Source organism: Juglans microcarpa x Juglans regia, chromosome 3S (assembly GCF_004785595.1).
Source record: "Juglans microcarpa x Juglans regia isolate MS1-56 chromosome 3S, Jm3101_v1.0, whole genome shotgun sequence".
Classification (NCBI taxonomy): domain Eukaryota; kingdom Viridiplantae; phylum Streptophyta; class Magnoliopsida; order Fagales; family Juglandaceae; genus Juglans; species Juglans microcarpa x Juglans regia.
Window position 1 is genome coordinate 3,572,455 of NC_054599.1, and position 15,447 is coordinate 3,587,901.

Consider the following 15,447-nt stretch of genomic DNA (forward strand, 5'->3'; position numbering starts at 1 on the left):
GATTTTTAATTACCACATCTTAATGATCCATTCTATCCCTCATTTCACCCAACACCAAGTTTAACCACTCAAATTGTTGTTGCATGGCTTACAATACAAATGATGAGTTATCTGCCATCCTTTTTGGTGATGAGTCACTCCTATGAGACATCGTAATGTGCTGTACAAAAAGAATGTTAGTGGAAAACCTCACAAACTCCCTTACATGTTTACACTCGAATAATGGCACTCCACTCGTGTTTCACTCTTAATTGATTTTTTCCTGATAATAGTCTCACACTCTCTTACATTTTACCTCAATAGTTTTGCCGCTCACGTTCTTTAAGAACTAATTGAATTAAAATCAAGACAATACAACCTTGTATTATTCCAACCAGTAATATAGATCCAAGAAACAAGAACAAGAAACAATGAAGAAATAAAATGACACGAGACTCAAGGAATTTATACGAGAGAAAGAGTAATTATAAAACAAGATACCAACTATAAAGATGCATTCAGCCCCTTTGATGATAAAACTCAATCAATAAATGTATTTCATTCTCTTTGTTGTAACTACGTAGCAACATTTGAATATGCTACATTTTCTTATCTTCTTCTTTTTCTTCTACTTCTTTTTCTTCTTCTCCTTCTTCTTTTTGAATTTTCTTTTCTTTTGTTTTCTTTTCCTTTCCTTTCCTTTCTTTTATTTTCCCTAATTAAATCACAAACAGCAATACTCAATTGTGAAAATCAAGCAATTGAATTCAAGCACACAAGTTGACAATGAAATAGAAGGGAATCAATGGAATGGTACTCTATGCAATTGACAAACTTAGAGATGCAAGAAACCCTAGAATTTTGAAATCCTAAGTGATGCAAATTTCAGCCAAACCAAAAACCCTAAGAATTTCGGCAGCCTACTTTTTGTTTCTATTTTTTTTTTTTTTTTGCAACTCTAGAACAATGAAACTCTAGAATCAAAATTAAAGTTGTAAGAATTAAAAGATAGAATCAGACCTGATTGGAAACTTTGCTCTGAATACCAAATAATATGAACCCTTAGGAATGAAATCCCTTGAACCCACAATCAATTTGAAGACTCACCCAAGAAAGCCAAAATCAAGTCAATAGATGGAGAATCTAGACCCGATAAGAACTCGTTTCAAGAACTTAGATTATATTAAAATCTCAACCCGTTGAAGAACCAGTCTCAAGAACCCAGATTATAAGGAGGAACGCCACAAAGGTTGTGATTTACCTTTTATAAGTTCAAAATTTTAATCAAGAACAACAGGAATAAAACTCAACTCACAATGAATAAATTTATCAAATTTCATAAATTTCATAACATGAGGCAACAAAAAGTATTTAAACTATAACCGAATTAAAACCCTAACCAAAATAAAGCACATTTTACCTAAAAAGCCCCTGGATGAACAGTGTCACGGCTACAGTAAGGCTACAGTAACTTTTTGAAACCCTAGTTCCTAAAATGTAACTTTCCAAATTAGCCTTTGGCTAAAATACAAGGCCTTCCCAAAAAATCCTAGTTCATAAGAAATAAAACATATGTGGGCCAAACATCCTCAAGCCTAGTTATTCTAGAATAATTTCTATAACTAATAAAATAAGCCCATTTAATAAAATATACAAGTCCAAGGCCTTCAATCACATAATCATAATAATAGGCCCTAATTTATGTTGCACTCTTCCATAGCTTGTATCACGTGGATAATCATTGGATCTCATTCTCTCAAGCATCTTGAATATTCAGCTCTTGCTAGACTCATCCCAAGTAGATTGCACTAATCCTTGCATTGCTTCATTGATCTTCTTAGCTCTTAATCTTGTAATTGGCCCATCTGAAACTTGCAAAAGATCTTTAAGACGGGGCCCACCTTGGTTCCCATCACTATCACACGTCCACCTATGTTAGCTTTGCCTAATTTCTCAAGGCCTTTCTTGGTAAAATGTGATCCATTTGGAAGGGGTGTTAGGGCAGTGTTGATGCATGAAGGGAAGCCCTTGGATTTTCTAAGTATGTAAAAAATAATTTCATTTGGGCTGGTATGAGGAAAGACAAAGAATTTTCTTAAAGATTGCTCAGAATGTAAAAAATGCAAGGTTGAGAATTTACAACCAGTTGGGCTATTGCAGCCCTTACCAATCCAACAAAATCATGGCATGGATTCCATTGAAGCATTGCCTTTATCATAAGGGTTTTATGTAATTTTTGTAGTGATTGACAGATTTACTAAGTATGCCCACTTCTTGCCATTGTCTCACTCATATACTACAACAATAGTAGCTATGTTGTTCCTTTCTCAGATCTTCAAGTTACAAGGCATGCCGGCAACTGTTGTCGTAGATCGAGATGTAGTTTTCACCAGTAGTTTTTTGGAAAAAGATGGTTTGACTATATGGAACATGATTGAACTTCAATTCGTCTTACCATCCTTAATCAGATGGTCAAACCTAAATAGTCAACAAGAGTGTTCAACTGTCTTTGAGGTGTTTTGTTAGTGAGAGGCTAAAGCAATGGGTTCTACTTACCATGGGCAGAACGGTGGTATAATACTTCCACACATTCCTCAACAAGAATTACACATTTCGATTCACCTCCTTTTTTCATAGTATATATGTCAGGTACTACATAGAATTATGTTGTGGGTTCTAATTTGAGATCAAGGGAGGAGATTTTGGCATTGTTGAATAAGAATCTCTTGGTTGCTCAATTAGCAATGAAGCAAAATTATGATGAGAGGCACACTATAAGGCAATTGAGGTGGGTGATTTTATATATTTGAAGTTACAAAAGTACAAGCAAGAGAGTATCTCCACTAGTTGTAATCCTAATCTGGTAGCAAGATATTGTGGTCCATTTAAGGTGTTTGAGCATATTGTAAAAGTGGCCTATAGATTGGAGCTGCCACCTAATTCTTCTATGCATCCAGTTTTTCATGTATCGAAGTTGAAGAAACATGTGGGGTTAGATGTTAACATCTCACCATTAGGACCTTTGACATATTCTCATGGGTATATGAGAATTGAACATGAGTCCATTTTGCAAATAAGAATAACAGCTTGTAACAATCAACCTTTCATTGAGTTACTAGTTAAGTGGCATGGGGCTCCTAAGGAAGACTCATCTTGGGTCCCTATAGAGCAACTACGATTTCAATATGCTAGCCTTGTGGGTAAAGTCTTCGAGGGGAAAAAGCTGTTATGGTTGTGAGTGGAGGTGTAGAGGTGCAAAGGGAACTTAGGAAGAATTGAGAAGTAATTGGGATGGATCAAAGTGACCAGTGAAAAATGGTAGTAGGATGTGCGCAGCTATTTGAGATAATGAAAAAAAAAAATCAAAAGGGCAAGCAATAACCTTGGAAAAAGCTCCTTATCATGCGTTTGAAAGAGGAAAACTTTTGAATTCCACTTCGAAGTATTGTGGATGGTGGAAGCTGGAAGTACTGTGGGAGGTCAGTGAGGGGAAGAGAAATAAAGTCCTTTTACATTCCGTTTTATTTGGTCAAAAGAAAATGCACTTCATCTCACACGGTGTGTTAAACTAGGACTGCTCCCTACCATTTGTCTTCTCAAAACTTTGAAAAAGTTTCTACTCAAACCGAAGCACAAAATAAAACAAGAAGGAAAAAATGAGTGAATGAAAGAGAATGATTAGAAGATTAAACTCATTAATAGGAAATGGTGAAGGCACGGCTAAGGAAGTGTGGGCGGAATGGAAAGGCCTAATAAAGCCGTCGGACGGATATTTAATATCATCATATCATGGCGAGCGTCCACCGTCGAGCAAACCATACTGCTTCTAGTTATAGCTTCACGATTATTGAATTTATTTTATCTTACAACCCTTCGAAACATGCCATTTATATAGGGGCTCGCCATGGAAGTGGGCTTTATCCAAATTGGAGCACAAAGACCCCAAGAAGCCTCGTTCAACCATAAAGTCCAAGAACCTCGCCGAAGATTAAGATAAAGGAAAATTGTATTTTCGAATTGGTATTGAGTATATCTTACAAAATATTTAAATGTCATAATTTAATTTAAAAGATAAATTTTAAAATTTGAATCTTACAAATCTAATCTTACTTTTAAAGTTATATGGATAATGTATTCTACGCACCGACTTGATAATAAAATAACTCAAAATCAGTATTTGAAAATGAAAGCTATTTGTAGGAATAATTGGCATTGCAAATAATCGGTATTTGTAATAATTTTTTAGTTTAGATTACCAATTTTAGATGCTTTAATAGAATCGGCGTAGTTAGGTAGAGATCATAAGATTATAACTTCTTGTTTGGAGGAGTCAAATAGGAAGACGTACGAACACCCTATTATCCTATCATGTATTTCATTAGACACAAACATAAACTATGTATTCATTCATATTTGAAAATCTCATAAACACAAATTGAAAATCAACGCAAGTGCACATGATTATGCAGTTATATATGAGAAATCTTTTTCTGTAGAGCTTTTTTGGACCCAAAAATTAATTGACTACTGGCATGGCAGCAATATTGTTGTGGCTAGCTAATGATCAGAATCTCAGATATATGACTCTTTGAATTTATACAATTGGGTAGATATTGTATGTGATCATTATTTCGCTTTATATTCTTTGAGAAGAATAAGTAATGATCTCTTTTAGCCATGTTTGATCAAGGATGCGAAAACTTCAACCTCTAATCTATAAACGTCGTACGATTAATTCATGCATGTATGAGAAATAACCAAACTAATATACCATATATATAATGTAATCATCAATTGTGCGACGTGTCTCAAGTAAAGAAGTTGACAAATTAGGTCTCATTTGAATTCAGAGATGAGTTGAGTTGGTCTTAGATCAGTTGAATAAAATATTATTTAAATATTATTTTTAATATTATTATTATTTTGAGATTTGAAAAAGTTGAAATATTGTTTACCAAATTTTGACTAAAAGTTTTAAAAAAATTATAACGATAAGATATGATGAGTTTTAAATCCAAAAGAGCCTAAATTAATCCGAATACAAGCATACAACAACACTAGGACTGCCGATCAACTTGTCGGCCCAAATTAAAGAAATAAAACAGCCATGGGATTCTCTTGATCTCCAAGTACTTCTGCTGTTTACGGTTTAAAGAAGGCGCATGCACTATGCTACGTCAGCCTTCTAATTTGTTGGAGTAATGCTAATATATGTAAGTATCGTGTATTTATTTTTTTTTTTTAAATAATAATAGATTTTTTTTTTTTTTAAATGAGTACGCAACGCTTATGTACTTTACGATTACAAATATCCTTTCTTAAATTTTTTTGTTCCTAAGCTTCGACATGAGTATACTGATGGGTAGAGTTTTCTTTAAAATGAATTAGTAAAAAAGTTGCATTTACATATTATTTCTCATCTTAAATATTATTTTTATCTTTAATACTTCTTAATGAAACTACTTAATATATCGCGCATTAATTAATGATTAAGAAGGATAAAATAGAAGATGAGGATCATGAGTAGTATTATTGCTGCACAAAAACAATCACTATCCGAAACATAAATGCGACAATTGCCAAGACCAAGAGGAGTCTGCTTCTTGGGAGGATAAGGTATATCCTTTTCTTGAGTAATCCTGCTTCTGGCTTATGTACATATATATCCCCTTTCAGTCAAATTAGTACTAATCACATGTCGACGCGGTTTAATGCAGTGGGCACTAGACAATTCATTAGTCATGATCAACTTACAACTTGCAGCTAAGGCAATTAAATTCTCACCGGCCACATGCAGCAGATGCATAGAAAGCCATGCTAGCTAGCTAGCTAGCTCTCCGATCAATAAGAATTGGATTCTGATCTCCATCTTCTCATTGGGTACTCAGGTCTTTAGTGTACATCACAATCACCCATTTTTATAATTAAAATGGATGTGATATATATGCATATATTATACATGCTTTAGCTTTTGGAATAAGCATTGATAAGAATTATTAATTCTATTGTCGAGATAAGAGCCCATAGACGATAGGTATGCTTTCCTAATGTAAGAAAGTTAGCGATACGAAATATATATAGATTGATTGAGTGATCATGATTTGTGATATGAACCCGTGGGAATGAATTCCCTTGAACCCACAATCAATTTGAAAATACTCTAAAAAAGCCAAAAATCAAGTCAAGGATGGAGAATCTAGACCCGATGAGAACCCGTTTCAAGAACCTAGATTATATTAAAATCTAGACCCGATGAAGAACCCGTCTCAAGAACCCAGATTACAAAGGAGGAACGCCACAAAGGTTGTGATTTACCTTTGATAAGTTCAAGAGTTCAATCAAGAACAAGAGGAGAAAACTCAACTCACAAATAAAATTCAATATTGTCTGCCCTCTCAAATGAGGCTACAAAGAGTTTTTAAACCCAAACCTAATCAAAACCCTAGCCAAAATAAAGCCCATTTTTCCCAAAATTACCCTTGATGAACAGTACCGGCTACAGTACCCGCGGCTACAGTAACCCCAACAATAAATTGATGAAACCCTAGTTCCTAAAATGTAATTTTCTAAATAAGCCCTTGGCCAAAATACAAGGCCTTCTTGAAAACTCTAGTTCATTGAAAATAAGACGTGTGGGCCAGACATCTTCAATCCCACTTATTCTAAACTAATAAAATAAATCATTTAACCAAATTTGAAGTCTCAAATAACAATAGGCCCTATCACTAAGCCATGTCTTCCACAGCTTGAATCAAGTGGATCAAAGCTGGTTCTCCTTCTTTCAAGCCCATCTTGAGTGTTGGGCTCTTGCTAGCTTCATCCCAAGTGGATTGCACCAATCCGTGCATTGCTTCCTTGATCTTCTTGTTCCTTGATCTTGTAATTGACCCATCTAGAATTTACAAATGATCTTTAAGACTAGGCCCACCTTGGTTCCCATCATTCCCCCTCTCCTCAAAAGGATTCGACCTCGAATCTCCACCTGGGTCAAAAGGAAAAATGTTCGTAACATTGAAAATAGCAAAAACTTGATACTTACTTGAAAGATCTACTTCATGTGTATTTTCATGAATTTTCTCAAGAAATTGAAAATGTTCATCCAAGCTACTCATATCATCAACAAGCAAAGCCATCAAAGGTAAAGTAGTAAGTGGATTAAAACCATAAACAACCTCAAAAGGAGAATAAGAAATAGTAGTATGCAAGGTTTTATATGCACACTCTAATAAGGGCAAATGATACTCCCGCAAATGTCCATGTAGCAATTCAATGAATGGCAAATGATACTCCCACAAACGTTCATGAAACACACCTGAAGTTTTTCTTACACCACTCCAATTATATGCAAACTCAATGAATGGCAAATAATACTTCCACAAATGTTCATGCAACACGTTAATGAATGACAAATGATACTTCCACAAACGTTCATGCAATACATAAGTGAATGGAAAATGATACTCCCACAAACGTTCATGCAACATATTGAAAGTCTTCCTTACACCAAAGTTACCCAACAAACCACCATGTCTATCACACACAAGCAACTTAAGCATAAAACTAGTTGGCACACAAAATCTATTCTCTCTAAATAAGTACCAATCTAATTTATAGAACTTACCAAACGATGCTTTTTCACATGTTCCATACACACTAGCAAAGTCATCATCATTAGCATGCAATTCCTTATTATATTCAACTCTCAACAATTTTGCATCTAAAATGAAGATAAGGACGTACCTTCTTGCTAAAGCATCAACCACAAAATTTTCCATACCTTGTGTGTATTTGAATACATGAGAAAAAGTCTCAACACAGTCCTCTCGCTTAGCATGCATTATAGTCAACGACTTACCTTGTCCCTTCAAGTGTGAAAAAGACTCATGTTCTTCAAAGGAAGGTTGGTTAGGAATTGTCGCACCTGGCACAAAATCAATGTAGTACTCTATCTCCCTAATATGTGGCAATCCACTAAACACACCTCTAGGAAACAAGACCTCATATCCCTGCAACAAAAAGACAATAACACTAGGCAAAGACACGTCAAGTTCGTTAGTATTAAGACTCGCCTTAGCATAAAAACTCACATTTCTTTTTGTTTTTCTCTCACTTTCTTCACTCTCTCTTTTCTTTCCACAATTCTTTTCTTTTTCACTCTCTTTTTGCTTTTCACTCTCTTTTTTTCTGTCACTCTCCTTTCCTTCATCTCTTTTTGAACTCTCGACCTGACAACTGTTTTTCAACTCATTATCTCTTTCTCTTGAGGTTTCAACCTCACCCTCTTCTTTTATCTCTCTCATTTTACTCTCTCTCTCGTTTTCGGCCTCACCATTTCTTTTTTTCTCAATCTCACTTTCACTCTTGCTTTTTAGCTCAATCTCCTTTTCACTTTTTCTTTTTTGATCACACTCATTTTCACTCTTTCTTTTTTGAGTAACCTCACTTTTCAGTTTCAAATGGTCCCCATGGACTTGTGTTGGAGTTAAAGGAGCAAGTTTGATTGTTTTTCCATCCTTTTCAAAACTGTACATGTTCCTTAACCCATCATGGATCACCTTTCTATCATACTCCCATGGCTTCCCCAACAAAATATGACCAGCATGCATAGGCACTACATCACAAAGGACCATATCCTGGTATTTTCCAATTGAAAAAATAACCAGCACTTGCTTATTGACCCTAACCTCCCCACAATCACTTGACCACTGCAACATGTATGGTCTAGGGTGTTTTAAGGTAGGCAAATTCAATTTCTCAACTAAAGTAGTGCTAGCCAAATTAATACAACTCCGCAAATCAATGATCATACTACATACCTTGTTGTTGATGTGGCATCTAGTATGAAAAATGTTCTCGCTCTGCTTCTCTGTATCATCCATCTTAATTTGTATATTGAGAGCATGCCTGGCAACAAGAGACTCACCATACTCTTCATTCTTACAGTTATGTTCAATACAAGGTTCACTCCTCCTCCTATCTCTCCTGCCTTGTAAATTTCTAATTACCACTTCTTGATGATCCATCCTATCCCTCACTTCACCTAACACCAAGTTCAACCGCTCAAACTGTTGTTGCATGGATTGCAACACAAATGATGAGTTATCAACCATCCCCTTTGGTGAAGAGCCACTCCGATGAGACATTGTAAAGTGCTGCACAAATGAATGTTAGTGGAAAAACCTCACACACTCCCTTTCGTGTTTACGCTCGAATAATGGCATTCCACTCGTGTTTCACTCCTAATTGGCTTTTCCCCGATAATAGTCTCACACTCTCTTGCCTTTTACCTCAATAGTTTTCCCGCTCAAGTTCTTTAAGAACTAGTTGAACTAAATCAAGACAATACAACCTTGTATTATTCTAACTAGTAATATAGATCCAAGAAACAAGAAACAAGGAAGGAATAAAACGACACGGGACTCAAGGAATTTATATGAGGGAAAGAGTAATTATAGAAGAAGATACCAACTACAAATATGTATTCAGCCCCTTTGAGCATAAAACTCAATCAACAAATGTTTTTCTTTGTCTTTGTTGTAACTATGTAGCAACCTTTAAATATGCTACCTCTCCTTATCTTCTTCTCCTTCTTCTTCTTCTTCTTTTTTTTTTTTTCTTTTTTTTTTTTTTTTTTTTTCCGAATTTTCTTTTCTTTTCTTTTCCTTTCCTTTCCTTTCCTTTCTTTTCTTTTCTTTTCTTTTCTCTTCTTTTCTTCTCCTTTCCTTTCTTTTCTTTTCTTTTCTTTTTTTCTAATTCAATCACAAACAGAAATACTCAATTGTAAAAATCAAGCAATTAGCACACAAGAATTGACAACGAAATAGAAGAGAATCAAGGGAACGACATTCCAAGCAATTGGCAAACTCATATATGCATTAAACCCTAGAATTTTGAAACCCTAGGTGATGCAAATTTCAGCCAAACCCAAAACCCTTAGAATTTTGGCAGCATACTTTTCGTCTCTGCAATTTTTTTTTTTTTTTTTTTTTTGGCAACTCTAGAACAATGTAGCCCTAGAATTAAATTTAAGGATGCAAGATATCAAAAGATAGAATCAGACCTGATTGGAAACCTTGCTCTGATACCAAATGATATGAACCCGCGGGAATGAATTCCCTTGAACCCACAATCAATTTGAAAACACCCCAAGAAAGCCAAAAATCAAGTCAAGGATGGAGAATCTAGACCCGATGAGAACCCGTTTCAAGAACCTAGATTATATTAAAATCTAGACCCGATGAAAAACCCGTCTCAAGAACCCAGATTACAAAGGAGGAACGCCACAAAGGTTGTGATTTACCTTTGATAAGTTCAAGAGTTCAATCAAGAACAAGAGGAGAAAACTCAACTCACAAATAAAATTCAATATTGTCTGCCCTCTCAAATGAGGCTACAAAGAGTTTTTAAACCCAAACCTAATCAAAACCCTAGCCAAAATAAAGCCCCTTTTTCCCAAAATTGCCCTTGATGAACAGTACCGGCTACAGTACCCGCGGCTACAGTAACCCCAACAATAAATTGATGAAACCCTAGTTCCTAAAATGTAATTTTCCAAATAAGCCCTTGGCCAAAATACAAGGCCTTCTTGAAAACTCTAGTTCATTGAAAATAAGACGTGTGGGCCAGACATCTTCAATCCCACTTATTCTAAACTAATAAAATAAATCATTTAACCAAATTTGAAGTCTCAAATAACAATAGGCCCTATCACTAAGCCATGTCTTCCACAGCTTGAATCAAGTGGATCAAAGCTGGTTCTCCTTCTTTCAAGCCCATCTTGAGTGTTGGGCTCTTGCTAGTTTCATCCCAAGTGGATTGCACCAATCCGTGCATTGCTTCCTTGATCTTCTTGTTCCTTGATCTTGTAATTGACCCATCTAGAATTTACAAATGATCTTTAAGACTAGGCCCACCTTGGTTCCCATCAATTTGTTTCTTTCCTGTCCTCCATGCAAAATCAGCAAAAGGCAGCTTCCCCGAGCTTTTGCAAGATACCAAAAACTTCTTATGGCTGGCCGAGTTAGGAATTTCTTGGTTCTTTCTTTCTCATCATGGTTGTGTTCGACGTGTGAACTTGCCTTTGTTTTATAGGAATATAGAATAAGAATAAAGAGCGAGCTGCATGCATGGCCTCATCAGAAATCTTATCTCATTAACGTCTATGATATGACAATATATATAATTAGAGATTTAGAGTCATGGAATATATCTATATATATATATATATATATAGATCCCATTAAGATCGAAAAAATCATTCTCATCTATCTTCATGGATGATATCGATCCAGTACGCTGTGATCATCCGAATCTATTAAAAGACCGGCCACCGATATTGATTTATTCCTCTTTGGGAATAAAGATGTTTGATAAGTGAAAAGAAAAAATCAATAATTTGTGAAAAATATTTTTGAAATTAAGAATTTTATAGATATATTGATCTGTACGTACGTATTTGATCTTGTGAGACTAGTAGATACGTAAAACTGTGCACCTTTTTCTTTCTCAATCCCATACATAAGGATCATAACTTTGGTGTAAAGGCTGCTTGTGCGCGCATGCACGTGAAGTAGCAATGGAAACGTCGAAAGAATTCAGATCTGAACCTCTCCCACGCGTGCGTGCGTTCGTGCATGCCCACAGTCCAAGTACTTTGATATGGATTCCCCAACCACCCCCCCCCCCCCCCCCCCCCCCCCCCCCCCCCTTCTTCTTCTTCTTCTTCTTCTTCACAGACCTTAATTTCTCTCGAGAATATTGTCTTCGACTGTTTCTGTATTCACTCGCAGATCCATTGAACATGCCTGCAATTTAACTTTTCAAAGTTATGTCATCATTCCCAAGCACCACGCATCTTCCTAGTTTTTTTTTTTTTTTATGAAACCGATCGAGCTTGAAAAGTCCGACGAATACAAGAAATTAAGTATGAGAGTGATTAAAAAAAGCTAGCGATTCGTGTTCGTCAAGATAATAGAGAAAATGAGGCCAATTTTATACGTGAAAAACAGAGAAAAGCTTCCACAATGGGGTCCATGGCTCTCCATTTTTTCCCTCCATGTTGAAAGCCAAAAAGCCGAAAAGGTAGCTTATTGATCTTCATGAACAGCACCGTCCGTATAATTCTAAAGATCCCTGCGACTGAGACCCATCATTAGTGTTTGAAGCATAATCATGATCAAGTAGTACTCCACATGATAAACTAGGTGGTGTAAACTATTCAAAAATTATTCATGCTTTTTTCTGCCATGTCCAAGCTTCACCAACAGTTTAACCCACGAAATATAATTTATTTTTTAATATTATTATTATTTTTAAATTTTAAAAAAAAATTAAATTATTTATTATATTTTATATAAAAATTTAAAAAAATGTTAACCGCAATTTAGCTCAGGGAGTTCGAAGCTGCTGGGATCTTGATTCCAAAAACACAAGTTCTATCTACAGAAAAACCAAACACACCTGTTCGTATTTATAAAATATTCAATTACAGGACTGAATTGCAACTAACACAGCTACTCATGTAGAGACAGACACAAATCTAAGTACTCTCCCCGGTCAAGCAAGGAAAAGAAAACGACCAGCTGAACATGGCGGAGATTTACAAATTGAAATATTTAGAACACCTAAAAATATTACAAATCTTAAGAGTAGCCCTGCAACTGCCAAAAACTCCATTGCAGCAGCCACCCGAGACACAACTATCTAACCCACTACCATGGACAAAACATACTAATTAACCAAGAAAAAAAAATTACAATTAGAGCACCCATATACAAATGGAGATGGAAATCAAGAAAGAATAGATTCCCAGTCAATCTCGTACGAAGGGTACGTTTGCAACTTGAAATTCTCCGAAGCAACATCCCACTGTGCCTCATCTGAGTCGGGGAACGTAAGATCCGACAAAGGGGAAGACCCTGCTGACACGTCGCTCTCGGTCATCACCGGCGACGAGGATGTTTCCGCCTTATGACAGTTCTCCGAACTCTTCGACTCCGCCTCGCCAACAACAGTCGACATGGCTTGCTTCGATTTCCTGCTCGAACGGACCGGCTTCTCTGCTTTGCCTTGTTTCTGAGAGTTGGCCAAGCTTTCGCAAATGGCATGCAGCTTCGCGTCCACCGAGGAATGCAGAGGCTGGTAATTGCTGTGGTCGCGGAGATTGGGGAAATTGAGCCTGGCGAAGTCTCCGCGGAGCTTGTAGGCAGCCCTGTCGTAGGCCAAGGCAGCTTCTTCGGCAGTGTCAAAGGTGCCGAGCCAGAGCCGCGTACGGTTCTTCGGAAGCCGGATCTCAGCGACCCATTTTCCCCAATGTCGCTGCCTGACTCCTCTGTAAAGCTTGGTGGGCTTTGGAGGAGACCCAACATGCTTCATTGGGATAGGTTTAGGACACAAAAAGCTAAGGGTACTGCCACCATGTGCTGATGGTGATTGATGGTAAAAGTGCTGGTTTTGGGGCTGGATCTGTGCTTGGATGTGGTGGATCTGAGATGGTGTCAGCTGGTTCAGGCCAAGTGACCCCAGTTGCTCAAAACCAACTGGGTTTTGACTCGAGAAACCGTCTGAAAACACCAGCGTGGTCGTCGAGCTCGAGGTTGAGCAACCATCAGGGTAGAAACCCGGCTGGGTTTGGATGGAGGGAGAGAAAGAAAGGTGGTAATTATCGAAATTAGAAGGAGAAGAGGTTGAAGATGGATACGGGGTTGTTGAGGGGGAGCTGACTGATGAAGCACTTTTCATAAAAGGTTCAAGTGCTTCCATTAGCTCACCCCCGTAGCCATAGGCGGCTGACTCAAGTTGTCTGCTACTATAAAAATCCATCGTAGCTGCCATATATGCCTTAAAAACACTCCACTTAAAAGTTACAGATTTTTCAAACCAAAGGAGAAGAAGTAAGAACCTGGTTCTTAACAAAACTAAAGAACAGGTTTCGGTTCTAAAGACAAGCAAAAAACAAGATAATTAGGAATAAAAATATTATCTTCAGAGAAAGATCAAAGAGGTTTAAAATAGACAACCTCTTCTAATCCAAAAGCATAAAAAACCAACCTTGAGGGATCAAAAATAACCCTCCAAGCCGATCCAAAGAAAAATGAAAAGAAAACGACTAAAATCTACTAGAAATAAAAGGAAAAATAAAAAAAAAAGGTTTTTGTTTTCAAAAAAACAAAAAAACCTGGATCTCGATTCTGAAAACACCTGGCTTCCGGAAAATCCGTCTAAGTTTGCTTCTTGTACATTTTAAAACAAACCCAAAAATCAGAACTTGAAAGACAGATGATTAACAGAAAGGGATTCAGAGAAGCGGGGAGTTACAGTGGGGGAGGGGGAGGGGGGAAAAGGGATTCAGAGAAGAAGATGAACAATCAGAGTACAGCAGACGCTCTCACTCGCTTTTTTCTTAGAACTTTTTGTGAATATCTATGTGTAAGAGGCTCACTTTGTTTTGTCCCCCGAACTCTCTTCTCCTACCCCCATTATATAAGAGCTCTGGGGCCTTGATTCTCTCGCTTATCCACACATCTAATCTTTAATTATCTCACTCTAATCTCAATTTACTTTCTTTTAATTGTAACGCCTCTTTCCAGGAGCCAGCTTGTATTTATGACGTGAGCATCTTTTGATCAACGCTCTCCCATCGCCAATAAATACATACATCACTAACTGACACCTGTCCTAAGGTAACTGCCAGATGTCCGTAAATTAACTGTTTTCTTTGTATCCTGAGCTTGTTTGACTACATTTTGTGGGTGCGTTCACACGCCCTTCTATAAAATACAAATTGTCTGGTTAGAAATGACGGTATTCATTTCAATGCTTACCATTCTCTTCTTTAACTTATTATATAATGTTAAATAATAAATTTTAAAATAAAATTTAATAAATAATTTCTAATCATTCAATATCATATTATAAAATAATAAAAAAATCATTAATTAATAAATTTTTTTAAATATAATATAAAATCTTATCCGCACGATGAGGTGGTGAATAAAAAGTTGATGGACGGCTTGTGATCGATGAATAGGTTGTCCACTCTCTCTCTCTCCTCTTTTTTTTCTTTTAAAGTATATATTAATAGAGTTTTATCAGTTTTGATTGGCGTCATCCACCCCATTCATATAAACTTAAAATCATTTGACCAATGAATACAATTTATTAAATTATCATAATCACAATAATATTTTCTTAGAGAAATTCTATTTATTGTACTGTCATTCTACTTTTATCTCACTCCGATAAAATTGATAATTTTTCTTTATTTTTTTTTAAAATATCACATTTATAAAAAAGAACAAAAATAAAATAACAATGTGGCACATAGAATTAATCCGTTTCTGTCAAAAGTTTTCTAGCTTATGAGCCAAGTTGAAGTGACAAAGACGGCTCCATAACGAAGTCTCCAAAGGTGGGGGGAAAAAACGTAATCAAGGCACTTCATTTTTCAATATCTTTTGTTATGTTATT

General features: G+C 36.3%; 1 protein-coding gene and 1 long non-coding RNA gene across 2 annotated transcripts in view; both read right to left on the minus strand.

Annotated features, from left to right (window-relative positions):
* LOC121256890 overlaps positions 1-15,041 on the minus strand; it is a 28,695-nt gene extending 13,654 nt beyond the window's left edge. The window contains exons 1-2 of the long non-coding RNA XR_005939124.1: positions 15,017-15,041; positions 2,484-2,486 (exon numbers count right to left, since the gene is read on the minus strand). This is a non-coding gene — a long non-coding RNA (uncharacterized LOC121256890). The remainder of the gene's footprint in view (positions 1-2,483; positions 2,487-15,016) is intronic.
* On the minus strand, positions 12,419-14,451 carry LOC121256888 (ethylene-responsive transcription factor RAP2-4-like). Its single transcript, XM_041157680.1, has one exon. It carries the CDS (start codon positions 13,810-13,812, stop codon positions 12,769-12,771), a length of 1,044 nt encoding a protein of 347 aa, XP_041013614.1. The 5' UTR covers positions 13,813-14,451; the 3' UTR covers positions 12,419-12,768.
* Positions 15,042-15,447: the final 406 nt, after the last annotated feature.

Bases quoted from the DNA above. Each gene is read 5' to 3' on its own strand.
- LOC121256888 (XM_041157680.1), bottom strand. From the start codon at position 13,812: ATGGCAGCTACGATGGATTTTTATAGTAGCAGACAACTTGAGTCAGCC.